We start from the raw sequence: 17,878 nt of genomic DNA, 5'->3' as shown, positions 1-17,878 counted from the left end.
AACTTGCTCAACATGATGAGCATCACACTCTTTCAGAGTATTCTCCAGCTCTCAAAAGGATTAGTCCTCAGGAGCAAGTTCCCATATAATGACTTCCTGGAAGCACAACCAAGAGGAAATAATGAAGGAACAACAATGGAATAATAGAGATTATTATTTACAAAGCAAAACTTTGTAAACAGTCTTCTTGTGCAAGAGCTGAGATGGAGCTGTGAAGCCATACTACTCTAATTTTACTAAGATATCAGGGTAAAATGAGAATAGCAAAATGGCCCCTTTCACCCTAAGATTTGAGATCTCAGTGGATCACTACACTTGTAACATTCTCCTCCAGGGACTGCATGTAGGACAGGGCTTTGTGAAAAGACTCCAGGCCACTGACTTTTGGTTTACCACACAGCTTGTGTTTGCTCCAGTGAAGGACATCAATGAGGAGTTCCTCAGTATCTGCAGTTTATGTCATCTCATATTACTTCTTGTGCCTTCCACAACCCAGCAGCCTTCCTCCCTCTTCCCAAGCCATGAGCACCTGAGTTTAGGGCCTACCTTCTCTGGATGTCTGGGACCTGCTTTGTGGGCTGCTCCTTCAAGGACGGAACCTGCCTTGGCTGCTGCAGGTTTGATGACCCCTACATTGACACGAGCGTAGGGAAAAGGGGGTGGCTGCTGATCACCCACACTCTCTCCTTGAGCATGAAAGAGCCGGTCTCGGAGCTGTTCAATCAGGAGCTGAAACAAACTCTGCTTTAGAAGAAGCACTTTGAGAGCCCCAGATGGAAAATGCTGGGGAGGCATTTAAAGCAGACCCTGACCTAAAGCGCTATGAATCAAACTGCAAAACTAACCATGTCCCCAACAGCCACCAGGAAAAAAAATCTCAGCAAATGGTAAATGACAATCTGGGACATCACCTGCCATACTATCAGGCAGAGGAAGTCTCCCTAATCCCCCAGTCTTTATAGTATTCCCTCCCCAGCCCCTATCCACATTTAGGCACCAGATGGATTTATTTCAAACTGCCAGGTGACCTCCTCATTCCCTTCCTCTACAAGCTAGTTTCAAGAAGAGAGGCAGCTTCCCTGGCAAGCTGCTTCCCAATGTTGTTCTGCATCAACCATTTTACAGTTCTATAACTCTTTCCTTTTCCTTGAATCAAAGGCACTACAAAGAAAATGCAAATGAAGACAAAACCCATATCCTGGAATACTTTCCCCTCTCACCCTCTATTCTCAAGTTAGCATAACTAAGGTGAAACTTTAAGTCCTGATGCATGACAAAACCCCAGCTCTCTCTCATGCAGTCTTCCCCCCCATACTACTCTTTCCCACAACAGCTTGCTGCTCACTCACCTCTCTAGAGCTGCTGGGTAGGTAATTCATTGCAGCTGCCAAGCATCCTTGTGATGCCAGGAGATTGGCATACTGGGTGATTCGTTCTGCCAAGACAGGGCCTGGTGCTGGTGCTGCAGTGCCTCGGAGCATCTCCATGGACCTGCTCAGCACCATCACCTTCTCTATAAGATCCTGAATAATACGGGGAGAAGGAAGAAATCAGACTACTCAGAATCTGACTGGTTTTACTGGTCCATCTCATGCTGAGACAATACCAGATAGCTCTCCCCACTTTCAGTTGACATCAGGGCCAATGTGGACGGAAGTTACTCCCCTCTGCACCAAATAGTGTCACTGATAACCATTTCCTCAGATGCACTTGGAGAAAAAGAGGAACCAGGAAGCAAATCCTGACATTGCTACTTTAATGGTAAGGGAAAAAAAGAAAATCAGAAGCCACAAGATTGCTCCAATCAAGTGTGATAATTTTACTAGTAGGCTTCTGTTGTTACAGGTGATCAACTTGGAAGAAGAAGGCTTAAAACCATATCAAGAGAAATTCACTAGAAAAAAACTACTACTGCTGGCAAAAGGACCAGAAGGGTTTTAGTTACTCAAAACTCCTTCAACTCCTAGGAATGAAAGCAGTGGTTACAGCTGGAGAATGATACATGCTGATATCTGGCAACCGGGAGGGGACCAGTTTCAGAAATAACCAGGAGTGCTGAAGATGCCTTTTTTTGCTTCTACTCAGTAGTGGGATTACAAAACCAGGGAACTCTGTAGCAGAGGGCATTATCTGCAGATATCCAAGTGGAAGACTTGTCTAGCTCATTCTAGCAAGTGACAGACACAACAGGGCTTAGTCACTTAGCCAGGACTGGTTTATGGGTAACAGATTACTGAGATTAACTCCATTGGTCAGAGCATGGTGCTGGTAATACCAAGGTTGTGGGTTCAATCCCCATATGAGCCATTCACTTAAGAGTTGGACTGCATCATGTGGGTCCCTTCCAACTGGGATTATTCTGTGAAATAATCAACAGGAATGAAGAGAGGTAGGTAACAACATTGACTTAGAAGTCCTGATTTATCTGCAAGGTGTGACTTCCCATTTGTGATCATTCAACTTGCAGTGGGAATATCACGATCCAGACTCCATTTTATTTTGCTAAGGCCGTTCTGATGGTACAGCCAGATAACTGCAGCATTAAGTTATACATGACAAGCACAGCAGCAAATGTATCCCAGGCTACTACCAGTAAAAAAAAGGGTATAGCTCAAACTTCCCTGACCAAAAGGAAGCTCAGAAATTACATCAGTACATAAGAGAGGCAAGTAGGCTGTAACTCCTGTCTATGGCTGGATTTACATGCAGTGTAAACACACAAACCCTGACTGATTCAGAGTGCAAGCCTCCTTTCAAAGTAGGCTCATAACCCAGGCTAGAAGGAGATACCTGGGTGAGTACAAACAGGTCTCCACTGTCTGCTGGAAGCCAGATACCCTGATGGGAAAATGCAGACAGTTCAGGGCTACCAGACCGCCTTAAAGAGGAGTCAAACCAACATCATAGCACCTGTACCTGTAGGGCAAGTGGTGATGAAGTCTCATGGTTTTTTACCCAACATTCCACCAGCCTCTCCACATTGCCTGATGAGATATAGCAGAGGCAGGCATCATTGGACAGGGCTGCATCTCCCTCTGACTCCAGGCGGGCACCCAGCATGTCTAGAGAGAAGAGATGCAGCCAACATTTAACATACGACCCTTTGGAAGAGCTCATTAATCCCAGTGCTTTGAATCTGCACCTAATTAGAATCATAGAATAATTTAGATCAGGAAAGAACATTAAGATTGAGTCTAACTATAAACCTAGCACTGCCAAGTCCCACTAAACCAAGATTTTAAGTGCCACATATACTTATTTTATAAATAACTCCAGGGATGGTGACTCCACCAGTTCCCTGGGCAGCCTGTCCCAATGCTTGACAACCCGTTGAGTGTAGGTGGCTTTCCTAATGCCCAATTTAAACTTCCCCTGGTGCAACTTGAGGCTGTTTCTTCTTCTCCTGTCACTTGCTATTTTGGAGAAGTACAACCTCCTTTTGGGTGGTTGTAGAGAGCAGTAAGGCCACTCCAATCCTCCTTTTCTCCATGCTAAACAACCCCAGTTCTCTCAGCTGCTCCTCATAAGACTTGGTATCTAGACCCTTCACCAGCTCCATTGCGTAACTGTTGGATAACAGAGAAATGGGAAGGAAACCCAAAGACAACCGGTTTAAAAAACCCTACTTCTGTACATCTGCCAATTTTTATGTCTGCCCAAACACATAAAAGAAAGAAATGACAGATGAATTCAGTGAAAAAAATCCAACACTTTTTTTTTTCAATTTCCAAAAGAGGTGTGGGAATTTCCAGGCAATAGTAGGGTGCTGAAACCTGTTTTAGGTGGAATGAAGCCCCACTGGACCTTTTATTGTAAATGAAAAACCCTTCTCTATGGAATAAAAATCACCCTCTTCATGTCTCAGCCAAGGGATAGCAGCTATCTTGGTTTTTTTTCCATACTGCTTCTAGAGGTCACAGGAAATACCCACATACACAACTTTACCCCATGATTCTCAGCTACAGTGTGCCCCTATCGTTCTCCTAACTCAACACCCCACACTTATGTAAGTTCCAGGTAGCTGTAATGAGTAAGAAGTGCTTCCTTTTCTTAACTCTACCCACTTCTTTCTGTAAGCAGTCCAGAGGTACCCTCTGCAAGGGAAACTGTATCAAAACATAGTACACTGCTTACCACAGAGCTGAGTGCAGTCTTCCTGCTTTGAGTATGTTAACAAGATGGCCAGTGCCTCCTTCCAGCTCTGTAGATCACAAGTGCAAACAATATCTTGCCACTTCTGCTGCACAATGCAGGAAAGCAGCTGTAAGGGAAGCAGAAGACCTGTCACTCACTGAAGAAAAAGATAAGCTGACAGTCTAAGTAACAGCTCACTTTCAAACACGCTTTCCACCAAGTAGAGACTACTACACTCACTGTATATTAAGGTCCAACAATCTCAGCATCCCTACCTTAACAGTAATTGGAACCTGATGCCTCTAAGAAAAGTAAAAAAGCCCAACAAAACACTTTAAAGAATATGGAAGCAGCCACACTAGACAAGATTAAAGATCTAACACGTATCTTGTTTCAGAGCAGCTGGTAGCAATGACAGGGAGCACAGTGGTAAGATATCCCAAACTCTGTTACACTTCCCCATTTGTAAATTAATAAGCCAGGAACTTCCTAGTTGAGCTGTTAAGGGGCAGAATGCACCACAGGTTACAAGCATCAGAAGCTGAGACAGAAACCATTATCAAAAAAAAAAAGGAATAGAGAACACAGACATACTATGTAAAATTGCCATAAAACTCCCAAGATATTAGAGTAAATGCAATAGGAGAGGAACAGATTCTGCTGACATTCTACTTCCTTCATTGAAGAGAAAGCATTTCCACATATATTCAGAGAAACATTTGGCAAGCCAGTGCACACCTTCCCCTGCTCAGTGTGTACACAAAGCCATCACTCACCACAGAGAGATTTGTTTTCCGCTTGGCAAAGTAGCGCTTCTGGGTTTCCCTCAGGAGGTTATCCCCACCAGCTATGGCCAAGATGATGGCATCAGCAAAGCGCTCTGCTCGCATGCACAGCTCCACTGCACCCTCAAAATTCCCCAACAAAAGGGCTTGGCTGATGAGTCCATCTGTGTCTACAGAGGTGAGAAGCAGAGTCAACCCAAAGAGTCATCACTCAGATGCACTGATGGTGCTTGTCTTAAAGAGCAGGCAGTAAAAAGCAGTAACAGCTAAAAGCCCACCTAAAAGAAAATTTGGAAACTCAAAAAAACCCACTGAATTGACTCTAGGTCTTCCATCATCTAGAACAATCTTCTAAATTTTTAATGGGTCTCTCATCTGGAAGAAGTATTTCTATACTCAATGTGATATGCTGCGTAACACTTGAAGGGGTCATATGTTTTAAAAGTATCTGTTTGCTGCTGTGAACTAGATTCTTCCTGGTCTCTCTGAATTTTCTGGTTTTCCCTCCTCTCCCCTTTTCCTAAGAGGGCAGAAACACTCTTTATGTAACATACCTTCTGTGACAGGAATCTCCAATGTGCTCATATTCTGTGGGATGAGGTTATCAAAAAAGGCTGAAGAGGAAGAAACAGCAGCTACATCATCGCTGGAATTCATCAAAAGCTGTGCAAAAAGTGCAAGAGCTTATTTAATTCACTGCACACACATATTCTACCCAAAACAGTTTAGTGGATTACAGGGTGGGATAGGGCTGCTCTCCACTTGGCTGTGCATGCTCATATAAATCTAATTTCAATTTGGAAACTCCTGTGTCACTGTGCAATCAATCTGCACAGTTTCACAAGGGAAGCAGCGAGAGCAGTGCTGCAATTGGCAAAGCTTAGGAGATTGATGGTGCAAGACATGCAATGCCAACAGCACTGCTGGGCAGCATTCATCAACTCAAGTGTCAACCCTTGAGCAAGCTGAACTATTTTGGATGGAACAGAGACAAGAACAACAAGTAAAATCTGTAAATAACAGGTTGGATCACAGCCATATGTGGTGCTTTACTGAAATGCAGGACACAATTGCTACTCCTAGAATATCTCAGCCAGTGTTTGAGGCTTGTGAAGGTGATTACTAATCAGAGGATATAAGTTTTAGATACCTCAGAGGAGAAAAGATTACAGTGAACCAGGCCTTGGAAGGCATCTGAAGATGGACATCCCAAAATTATGTGAAAATACATTTCAGAGGATAGAGGTGAAAAAGAAAGAAATACCACAGCAGAAGCTCCACAGAGGAAATCCAGAACAGTAGCCTCAAGTTAAGCTGGGGTGAGGCTAATTCTACCACTGAAGAAATCAACACAGGTGAAGCAAACCTTCTTGCAAGAATAATAGCCAGGAGTCCTTCATTGTTCACTGGTTAGTTTTAAAGCCAGAAGGGAAAATTATTATCATTTAGTCTGACCCTGTGAGGGTTTGATAGGCCTGTGAACTGCCCTCTGCAATGCCAGCACTGAGCCCAACAAGCTGTGGTTGGAATTAGGCCTTCCAGTTCATTCTGCCCTCCTCTGCTCTCCCAAGCTGGCAAGATGTACAGGACATACCTGATCTGGTGCAGAATTTGTATCACCTGCCTCAGGAAGGGGCTGTTTATCTGGGATCCCATTACTCAAACATGAGGCAATCTAGAAAAGTAACAGACACAGAGTAAAGCAAAGTAAGGACCTGGACAACAAAACTACCAAGAGACTGGCAAGCCCCAGACACAATTCCCCCAACTCTTTCACCTGTTTGAAAACTTCCACCTCACCCTATTCCTGGCTGGCTGCCTATCAGTGACTATTTATCCTTTTCAGAGCATTATCCATCAGTACTATGCCAGACTGTCTCCACCTGTCACCTTCTTCCTGGCTGAAGAATCCCCTGAGACGCAGAGAGCTGAATGCTAAAAGAAGCTCTCACAACTGCACAGTTGTTGAACACTCCCCAGTGCACCAACAACTGAAACCAAGATAACTGGGCTCAAGATCCCTTTGGCTGCACAAGTGCTAAGTTTGCTTTTTAGTGGGGTATACTTCATGTGACTTCCAGCAGAAATTTCACACACTTTGGTCATTTGTGCGTTGTGAGATCACTTGCTCAGTTCCAGCAGGACCCCACAACCCTCCTGCAGCAGCTTTAGTCCTGTAAAGGTTTCTATCTATTGGAAATTACCCCTTACCTTTTTTTGCAGATCCTCTTTACTGTAGCCCAGCAGCTTGAGAAGTTTAGTCCTGGACTCTTGCTCCAAATTCACCTGAGTCCCAATGGATATTAAAAAGACAAAAAAAAAAGTAATATCATAGACATCTACACACTGATAATAGTTAGCTGCTTCTGGCAGCAGCAAAGTTCAAAGCTCACTTTATAGATAAAGAATTGAACTATGAAAAGTCCACCTAATAACTATTGTGTAAAGATGTATGGAATTTAAGTTATAACCATGACAAAAGGGCAAAACTCAAGTTTGCCACAGTTACAACTGAGGTACAACTGTGTATCAAGATCACAACTGTATACATACCTAGTATACTTGGTCATTAATTTTCTGGATAATCTAGGAATTGCCAAGCTAATCTCTTCACAAAGAAAACTGATTTGAATCTGGATGAAACTGAAACAAGGTTGTTGCCTGAACTGCTAGCTGGCTGAGTTGCTAGCTAACTCATAAGAATTAGTTAACTGTTACAGAAGCTCCCTGGCTGAGGATTTCAGACACTCCCAAAAATTCCCACAGGCTGCACACAGCCTAATTGACAGGCACTATTTATATGCTTTAATGCATGGTTTACATTCTGCAATGAGAATCTGTCTGTCTCAGTTAACTCCCATGCTGCTTCTTCTACACAAATGATCAGACTGTACATGTGTATGATACTTGTAAACAGTCCATTTCAGAAACTGTTCCTGCAGAAGCAGGAATGGTGCTGCAGGACACTTTTGTACAGAAGCCTAGTTTGTAGTTTAAGACAATCAATTGTAATATATCCTTTATGTGCTGGAGTGGTCTCTCAGGACCACACACCAGATGGATTATAAAAAGGGACTCAAAATGACAGTTTGATGCATCTCATTTAATGCAACCAAAGACATTGTTGCAATGGAGAACACTTTCACCACCTAGATTAACAGCTGGCCATCCTGTTCAAGATTCCCCACTCAAATATAATACTGGGGCAAATATCTCAATATTTTGCCCTCCACACAGTCTGCTACAAGTGTCTGTAAACAAATGCCAAGACTAAGCCCTGCCTCTTCAGAAGGATGACCTTTCCTTATTACCAAACTCTCATCCTACCAAATTGTCTACAAAGGCTAGTGAGTCCTTATGCCACCACAGCTCTCCCCTTTCTTCTGGGTATCTAATTGTCCATTTGGACTTCACCTTGAAAATTAACAATGTACAGCTCCACAGGTTGCAGGCAGATATAGCTTGGCAGTGTGTCGAGTTGAAAAGATCCTGTTTCAGGAAGGCCAAACAAGTCCACTGAAAAGACCATTCCTAATGAAAACCAAGACAACCTCCAAGACCTCAATTTTCTTTAGAAAAATAAGAAGTATATTCATTCAATTCCATTTTATATTTTAAAGAACAGGAATATAAAGGGCTAGAGAGGACCATATTCCACCCCAGGACCACAGAAGAACTGACCTCTGTATTTCACCACAGCCATCCTACCTTCAAGAAGTTCCAAAGGTTCTCATCAAATGGCAGCTTGGCTGTCTGGATCTTGCCCTGGCAGTAATCAAGGAGGTTTCCTGACTGCAAGGCCATCTGCAGTTCTTTGGATCGGAGTAGGAATTCAGTTTCAGTAGTGACTTGACTGATGAATACCTGGTGTGGGTAAGTCTGCTGCATTTGCTGTCCAGGAGCTTTGGTTAGACCAAAGGTAATCAGTTTTCCTCCAAACTGAGAATGACAGAGGGAGATACAGTAAGTATTATTATAAACAAAGGTAAAAGCTACTCAGTTCTTCATTTACCAAGACAGACCCAAGCTCCAGCAGTGATCACAAGGAACCCAAGAGTTTAGTGTGCATGGATGGTGTGAGCACTGAGGGAACTCCCATTACTAGCCCTTCAGCTGAACAGAACACTGATAAACTTGACACTTGTACATATCTGGTCAGGCCTAGCCAACTGCAAGTGCCAAAGAGGCACAGAGGAAAAAGTACCCTTGGACAGAACTCTTAGCTCTTTTGTTACATGGAGAGGCAGACTGCCATGATAAAACCTATCAGGTGAAGAGCAGGCACTAGACAGACAAAGAACAAATCAAACAATAGGCTAAAAGAACAATTCAGCCATCCAATTTAGGAGCAAAGATGCAAGGAAAATTAAATGCCTGGATAGGAAAGAGACAGAGGAGAATGGGAATGCATGCCAGCCTGCAAGGACAGCTTATACAAATTTTTCTTAGATTATATTGACTTCTACTTATAATCTCCCATTCTCTGCTACAGGACTCTTTCTTGTTGAAAATATATCTGAATATTGAGAGTAAACAAACTTCACTTCATGGGACACTACAATGCACCTTAAACAGGCATTAAAACAACTAGCAACAGGTTTCTCCAGTCAAAGCAAAGGATTGTGTCACAAGACAACACATCTATTGCATTTTCAGCTAAGGATGCTCCATTCACTTACTGCAAATGAAACCCCCACAGGTCTGCGAATCCACTTGGGTGGTTTTTTTAATGGTGGAATCAAGGTGGTCTGAGTTACTTGCTCTGGCACCTGCAGAGGAGGAAGGCTCTGTCCTGTGCCAAAGGGATCCAGGTTGTTGAAGGAGGAAGATATCTAGAATCAGATGGAAATGGCAAGAAAATATAATTCAATTCCTCTCTGTATGGAGTAGGCAGGAAAAATGAGGCAAGTACAGCACCTCTTTCTGGAATACCACCGAGTCCCTATGCAAGAGAAATGGCATTCCAAAACAGTTCCAGCAATCGTTTCTCAAGGAAGTTTTACCCTGAGATTTTCAAGTAGTTTTTCCTTAGCAAGATGCAAATTTCCTAAAAAAGCACTGCTAGGCCTAGCACCCAGCTCAAACAGAGGAGTTGCAAAATTACTTGTTTTATGCAAGACAATGACAACATATGGTCAAAAGTTGTCCAACTTATTTCTTGTTTTTCCCACAGAGGAATTCTGACTCCCTTTTTGTTGCTGGAGTCTTTCAATTGGGTTAGTTTCAAGGACTGTCTCAAGCTTTTTTGGCTTCGATGAGACTGATGAAATAAAACTTTTTTGTCTAGACAAGAGAGTGACAAAAGTGGCCCCTGAGCCAGATTTCTTACATTTAGGGAGTCAGTGAACATACATACAATGCTGTTCACAAGCACTTTTCATTTTTAACATTTTATTGTTTGCTAAAGATAATCCTGTTCAAATTTGACTGGACCGTAGGGAATAGCTCTATAATTCAGCTAACCAGCATGCCCAAAAGGAAGCAACCTCAGGCTGATCAAGCTAAGGCTGCCAAATCTTAGAATCACAAGCAATATTTTGTCTTTCTTCAGAGGAAACCAATTCCAAAGAAAGAATAGTTCTTGAGGAGCAGCTTATATCCAACAGATTAAACACCCTAAATCTTAAAGAAATAAATATACATAACCAGGTCTGCAACAGACTTTCTGTCCTGAGACTACTGAATTCATAAGAGAAAGACCTCTTGGTCACAAACTCCCTGTCACCATAACTGTCATTATCTCCTGCTTGTGCTCTTACTTGTCATTCAATTTACTCAGGAATTATTCAACACTACTGTTCCCCAATTTTGAACAGTGGAAGTGTGATACATACACATGAAGAATGCAGAGAAAGAAAATTCTCCATGGGTTAAATAAATCCTTAATCTCCTGCAGCTGTTGCTTGATAAAGTATTTTCTGTCTCTTGCAAATCCTATGAAACTGAACTCAGTCAGCTGTAAATGACTATATAAATAACACTTAAGCCAGTTCATATGTATTCTCTTAAAACCTGTATTGTAAGGTATTTGTTGGCTGGGACAGAGGGAGGGAATTAAAAGACTAGACACCAGATTAAAACTAAAATTTTAGACAGTAGTGACATTTAATCTGTTCAGAATTTGCTCATCTATTCAATGGCTAAGTAATGGGTTTCAGTATCAAAAATATTAACATGCTCAAAGTTGTAGTCAAAAGACTTAAGGAAAATTGATAATAGTGGTTTACAAGCCACTTTATAAAATTACCTTCTAAACTAATGAAGAATAACATATCCTATTAATTAGTATCAATGTATTTAATGCTAACCTAATAACAAGAAAAGCTTGTGTACTGCTTTATTTTTAGGCTAATAGTAATAAAAATAAAATGTGTCTTAACATCACAACTGTGCTTGCTCTTGGTTTTCTTTACACACCTTGTCAGAGGCAATGTGGTCTCTCTTTGGGATCTGGTGGGATCATTAAACCCTCACACAGGCAGCTTCTGGATCCCACACCATACAGCCATAGGTCCAGGTGTGTGGGAAAGACTGTATTGCTTAAAAGTGACCCTGTTACACACGTGTGCTTCCAGCACTCTGAGCAGTCACGAGAGAAACTGCCAGTCTGTCAAGGTCTAACACGGTCACAGGACTTTACCTTGTCAGCCTGTGTCTTCTGCTGAGCTTCTAAGTTCCCACCCATAACAGAATAAATGTTGATCCACCCATCAAAAGTGGCAGCAGAGAAGACTGAAGGATTCCTAGGACACCACTGGACATCAAAGCACCACTGACTCCGAATGGGCAACTCATACACCACCTATGACAGAAAGAGAGAAGATGGAAGCACAACACAAATAGCCTCATGCTTTCCCCAAATTACTTGCCCACAGCAAACCTGTCACTTTATATACATGTCATCATTGCATACAAATCTCTTATTTTTGCTTCTCAAAGGATGCATTTGCAACCAAATTATAGCACTTCGAGTCCAAACAGCTGAAAGTCACAGAAAACTCACGTTAAACTGGATTCTGACTGTAGACCAAAATTCAAAAGTGAGAAGTCACTTTTGCTCTGCTTCCTGAGTACTACTGTATCAGAGTATTATAGCATTGTCACATTTGCTGTTAACCGAGGGAGAGACACCAGAAAACAACACAATAAAACCAGAAGTCAAGAGGCAAGAATGTGTCATGAGCAAGAACACAAACAGAAAGAATAGTGTGAAGTAACAAATGTGACAAGGAAAATAAAGAGCCTAAAGAAAAAAAAAATAGAACAAGAAGAGAGGAATGTGATAGCTGCACATGAACTATGAAGGGCATTGCAGCCAACAAGTTTACGGTTCAGCATTCAAAAAGCCAAAGTTCAATTCACAGACTTCCTGCCTGATGTTGGGCAACTCACTAACACAGCCTTGACTTTAAACCTCCCATTTGTAAAATGAACATATTTCCTTTATGGTGTACAGAAACAAAGCATAGACAATCACAGCTTCATCTTCTGTGGGAACATGATTTGTGTTTTCTGTTTGATATAGAAGCAAATTAATAATTTGCTTATATTAAAATCTAGATTGTCAAACAGAAAAACTAAGAAACAAATCCCAAGAAACCAAACATCCCCCAAATCCAAAGAAACCAATAATTCCATCAAACTTACAAGATCAGCATTCTGTATAACTGTATTAATTCTTAATACTGCAAAACTTCCCAACTTTTTCACTTGAAAATTTGCTGTTCATTGGTACCAAGTCAAAAAGAGCCCCCTAACAGTAGTTTATACACAGAAGTCTAATTTGAACTTGGACTCTGCACATCTATAGCAGCACGCATGCCAGCCACAGTAATTTTGTTTTAAGTTTTCCACTAGAAGACAATTAAAATATTTTTGTAAAAATTAGACACCAGGAACATTTCAGAGTCTGAATCTCTTCTAACCACTAGAGATCTAGACGAAGTGAGCATCAAATCCCGTGAAACTACAAAAACATCATTGCATGCATTTTAGGAAAACACATTCATTTTTTTCCTTGTCTCCAAGGCAAAAGTGGCCAGTGAGTGATACTGTCCCATGAAATTAATCTAGCCTGGGGCTCCCATCTGGACTTTGCTCAGTGTTGTTAGAGCACTTTCCCCATGCTATCATCAAGATCAATGTTCAAAGTTCAGTTATATCCAGGATCTCCTCATTGAATGAATGGGTGTGCATAAAAAAATTTAAACAGCTCCACTTTAATTTAGGTGATACTTAAATATACCAAGTATGGTAATTCTGAGATACGTGACTAGATAAGCACATACATGTGAAACCATTTTGCTATAAATAAAGTTTACTTGCATTGTTTAACTACACTGTTCCCTTCTCAGTGACCCTCTCTAACATATCCTCCTTGGTCTCCTTCAAATTTCCTCCCAAATAAACTTACTACTCTAGGAGAAGGAAAAAGAAACACATGGAAAGAGAGAACATTAAAGTGTTAGCATAGCAAGAGTAATCATAAATAGTTGAAACTAAATTTTAAGTTAAAGTTTTCTTCCCTCTCTGATCTCTGGACAAAGATGTATCTATTTCAATCTGGATACGGACCACACTCATTCACTTCAGAAAGAGTGCATAAGACATGCTTGAGGGAATTACATTGGCACTCCACAAGGATAAAGGGAAGGACACACGCAGAGCAAAGCACACAGTATAAAGCAGACCTGTGTACTGATAGCTGTGGTTACATACCTCCCCCATACTTGGGTTCCAGCACAAGATTCGGTTGTCTTTGGCACTACTCAACAGCAGTTCAGGGTCAGCCTGGCACCAAGAAACAGAGAGAACTCCCCTAAAACAGATCAGAAAGAAATCAGTCATATTTCCTGTACAGTTTGTTCTGCCATCCAGTAACTAAGAAAGCACCATGCACCAGCACCTTGGCTCAGAAATGCAAGTTCTCATCTCTACCTTCAACCAGATTCATCTGGGAAAGAAAGCAGGCCCAGGAGAAAATCATAGTTCCCCTAAGTCCAGTCTCCCAGTTGTCTGCCTTGAAAAGATGCAACACACCATGCAAGTCCTCACCTGGTGTGCCCTTCCAGCTGGCTAAGAGGAGAGGTAGCAAAGCGTAAGTCCCATATTTGGATCACTGGCAAACGGTCATCCTCAGAGGAAAGGACTAGCTGGGTTGCAACTTCTGGATGCCAGGCCATTCCTGAGCAATGCATCTAGGGACAAAAATAGCACAGGCTGAAAATTCAGCAATGCAAGCTGGCAACAGCACAAATGGGCCAAAGCCACGCCATTCTGTACTGAACTCACCTAGAATGCTTGACATAAACCAAGTCTAGTAATGTCTTGCTCCAGGCAGCAAGCATTTCTACCATCTCTTCACAGCAAAAACAACCCCACTAACCACACAGAAGTCAAAGCCCAAAGCTGACCTAGGAAGAAAGCTGAGGCTTCTCATAAATGAGGTGTGAACACAGAAACTGAATGCAAGAGTGCATGAATTTTAAGAACAGCAGAGGCCTTGTTTCCCCATTTACTCAGGAAAGAAGAAAAAGAGGTGCTTTGATGCTACATTTCCAAGAGAACTAGTTCCAACAGCTCCTAGAAGAAAACCACTGGTACCAAGAGTCTGTGCCACTGCTTTGTAGTCCCATGTGGCACGTTGTAAGTTAGTTAGAAATGCAGCCTTTTCTCCACTCACTCTGTTGCTGTGGTCACTGACTTTGATGATGGGCTCATTCTTCCTGAGGTCCCAGACCACAGCCTTGCCACTGGGGTGAGCGGAGGACAGGATATGCTGCACCTGCCGATTCCAGGACACCACACTGATGTCTTCATGCGGCTGCCAAGAGAGGAAAGGCCACACATCCATTATTCCCAAGCTGAGGGAACACTCACAGGAGTCTGTCAATAGTTTAACTGAAGGATTAGGGACTTGATCATACATAGATTCCTCTCTTTAACTGCTGATCAGTTAACTGGAAATACCAGCAGCACTAGTCAGAAAGACTAGGGAAAGTCCTTTACTCAGAGTACAGTGGACACTAAAATTCTATAGGGGAATGTCATCTGGAAAAGTACCTCTGTATTTGATGAACAGGCACTGGATTCTACATTGGCCAAATGTGTTATAAATCACTCCAGAGAGAACTGCAGCAAAGCACACATATATGTTTCTACCCCAACTTCTCCGATGGACTTAAATGGAAAGATGACCTTGTGCAACATTTCAGGAGTGCAGTGAGATGGAAAACAATGAAGTATTCATGACTAATTGCTGTTATTGTAGCTACTGCAATGCAGGAGATAGGCAAGGAAACAAACAGGAGACTTACTGGAGGAAAAACCTGGACTGCTTTTACTGAAGTTGACTATGATTTTTCTACTTTCAGGAGTTGATTGCCCTGAATAATATAATAAGCATCAGAAGATCAGAAACTTCTTCCTCTTCAAACTCGAGAAATATTATCTGGGAGCAATAGCCAAGATGCATTTAATGGCTCACTGGCTCTGCTAGGGATATGACTTTCATGAGATATGAAAAGCCTCAGCTGAAGCCTGAAATAAATTCATTCCTCAGAGAAGGTCCAATAAACCTTCTTAATCCATCACACATGCCCCAGCTGGATCACAAGATAAACTGGTCAGTTACTTGATTCAAATCCACAAAGAGCTTACCCATCCATGCAAAGTGCATCCTTCCAGAGCTTGCCAGTCTACCTCCCCTCCCTTTACAACACTTCTTCCACCCCCAAGAATGAAATCAATCAGTCTCTTCTGATTAATCTCTCTCCTGACAGACTTCAAAGTCATTCCCCTTTCACAGACTGACTGACTAGGCTAGGATGTCTCCACACACATCTTTTTGTCTTGCCTACTGAGATACAAAACTGCACAACTATTGCCCAGAGGAAAACTCATTTACGTGTGATTTAGTCCCCGGAGTCATAGGCACACTGAAATTATTCAAGTCCCAGATGAAAATTTCAGAATCATTGGCTCCAGAAGCCAAGAGATTATTCTGTAGAAAAAAAAAAAAAAAAGAAATGCTCAGTTGAGATTCCTGCTCACAGATTTCTTAAAAATAAATGGAAGCAAAAACCCCAAAATCTTCCATAGTGAGATGAGAGCTGTATTTCACAGCCACTGGCATGCACAAAGATACTAACTGGATTATAAACCAAGCACACTCCTGGCCTCTGTGCCATCCACTGTGGCATAGTACAGACACTTTTAAAATTTGTCTGTTGTGTGCAGATGGCTGCTGTTAATCACGATGCAATTCTGCCACAGGCCTTGAAGCCACCATCTCTGGCCAGCTGAGCCTTTGTCTGGCATCAAGGACATTTTTTCTGAGAATATGCAAGTTTCTCAGAACCGACTGCAGATAACTTTCCATTTGCCTTTGTGCTACCACAAGAAACATGTTCTGTTTACTCCTCATTTGTTGCAGTCCTTTCAAATGTGATCAGAGCCCCACTGAATTAAACACCAACTGAACAAATAACAAAATAGAAGTTTTAATTTTCAAAGAATAATGGTTTGACATGTAACAATATTACAAGACATGTTTTGATAGAGAGGTGTGTGATTTGAACAAGGTCATAGGAGAATTCATAGGCAAAGCTGTGAAAAGAACCCAAATCTGAGTATCAAACCAGCCTTGTATGACAACTACTGTGACTCTTAAGTTAAAACTTGTCCCTTCACTTTATTAATCCATACACAAAGGAACACATTTTCTAACATGGAGATTAACTTTCCTTTGTTATCTTTGTGTTACACACCTGGAAAGGGTTGAAGTCAAGGGCTCGAACCGGCCCTGAGTGCTTCTCTGCCTGCGCAATGACGGGGTCACCCTTGGAGGCCAGGACGCGCTGCACGCTGTACATGGTCAGCACTCCGTTATCCCCCCCGCCAACGAGCACTCCAGAGGACTCTGCAGAACCATTGCCAAAGTTCCCCCAGATCAGCTTATGAAACCTAACAAAAGAAGAAAATAAAGCTGGCATAGGCCATGATGTTTGGTGGAAATCAAGACACCCTCTTCATTACCAAAACTCACATCCCTGTTTCAACCTATCAAATATATCCATCAGTCTGCACTTGAAACAATCATCTCCCTTTTAAGAGGACTGTGGCTCTTGCATGCAACAAAAGAAATAAGCTTCCTTCCAAAGATTTTTCAAGGGAATTTAAAAAGAAAGAGCTTGTCTCTATATTTTCAGCCGTTTTGTTGTTTATTTAAAATTTTTAGGACCTCACATGAGATTTGGTGGGTGCAATCCTCTAGCCTACACTTTACTGAAAATTAGTAAAGAGATCTATGTGCCTTCATTTCCAGAGCTGTTATCTGAAAAATATGCTTACACCCCTTAAAATCTGCTAGTTAGAAATCCAGGCTGTGTTTTACACTTGGGGCAGACATCACCTACACTGATAAGCCTAAGAAATCATCTTGCTTTAAAGAGCTTCACTCTCTCTATATCGTCTTCAGGGCAAATTGTTAGCCCCAGCAAATTCACACTTTACCTAATGTCTCTCCTGACTGACTACCATACAAGTAATTTCAGATTTCTCTAATAGTCTACCTGCTTTACTTTTATACCCAATATGATCTCTATCCAAAAAAATGTTCCATTTTTGAAGACATATCAATTGATTCAAAAGATTACTTTATATGCTGTAAACATTCTCCTGCTCTCCTTTCTCACACCAGAAAACCCTTTTCATTTTCATTGATTGATACACCAGTAATAAGCCTCTAGTACCTGTTTGAGGCAGGAAGTGCTCCTTTCTGCTTCATATCCAGGGAGGGATCCCTGAAGTCAGCTTCAAATATTTCCAAGGTGGCATTTGTGCTGAAGGACGCATCCAGTTGTTGGGCAGATGTGCCTAGTACAAGAAATACAAGAGCAATGTAAGTGGACATTTTTATCAAAAGCACAAGATACAAAAAGAGTAAGGCACTGAAAACC

The 17,878-nt window shown here is 41.8% G+C and overlaps 1 protein-coding gene across 1 annotated transcript in view; it reads right to left on the bottom strand.

The window, feature by feature from the left end:
• The window catches only part of SEC31B (SEC31 homolog B, COPII coat complex component), a 34,860-nt gene that overhangs the window by 10,607 nt on the left and 6,375 nt on the right, over positions 1–17,878 (bottom strand). Inside the window, exons 3-19 of the mRNA XM_058810785.1 lie at positions 17,672–17,795; positions 16,688–16,883; positions 15,826–15,921; positions 14,602–14,742; positions 13,974–14,116; positions 13,638–13,737; positions 11,560–11,721; positions 9,599–9,751; positions 8,628–8,858; positions 7,131–7,205; positions 6,514–6,594; positions 5,474–5,582; positions 4,911–5,089; positions 4,135–4,261; positions 2,917–3,062; positions 1,350–1,523; positions 547–729 (exon numbers count right to left, since the gene is read on the bottom strand). Of these exons, the coding sequence (XP_058666768.1) occupies positions 547–729; positions 1,350–1,523; positions 2,917–3,062; positions 4,135–4,261; positions 4,911–5,089; positions 5,474–5,582; positions 6,514–6,594; positions 7,131–7,205; positions 8,628–8,858; positions 9,599–9,751; positions 11,560–11,721; positions 13,638–13,737; positions 13,974–14,116; positions 14,602–14,742; positions 15,826–15,921; positions 16,688–16,883; positions 17,672–17,795 (2,420 nt within the window). The remainder of the gene's footprint in view (positions 1–546; positions 730–1,349; positions 1,524–2,916; positions 3,063–4,134; positions 4,262–4,910; positions 5,090–5,473; positions 5,583–6,513; positions 6,595–7,130; positions 7,206–8,627; positions 8,859–9,598; positions 9,752–11,559; positions 11,722–13,637; positions 13,738–13,973; positions 14,117–14,601; positions 14,743–15,825; positions 15,922–16,687; positions 16,884–17,671; positions 17,796–17,878) is intronic.

Source organism: Ammospiza caudacuta, chromosome 9, assembly GCF_027887145.1.
Source record: "Ammospiza caudacuta isolate bAmmCau1 chromosome 9, bAmmCau1.pri, whole genome shotgun sequence".
In the NCBI taxonomy this organism is placed as follows: Eukaryota; Metazoa; Chordata; class Aves; order Passeriformes; family Passerellidae; genus Ammospiza; species Ammospiza caudacuta.
This window is presented reverse-complemented; position numbering and strand designations above follow the sequence as displayed.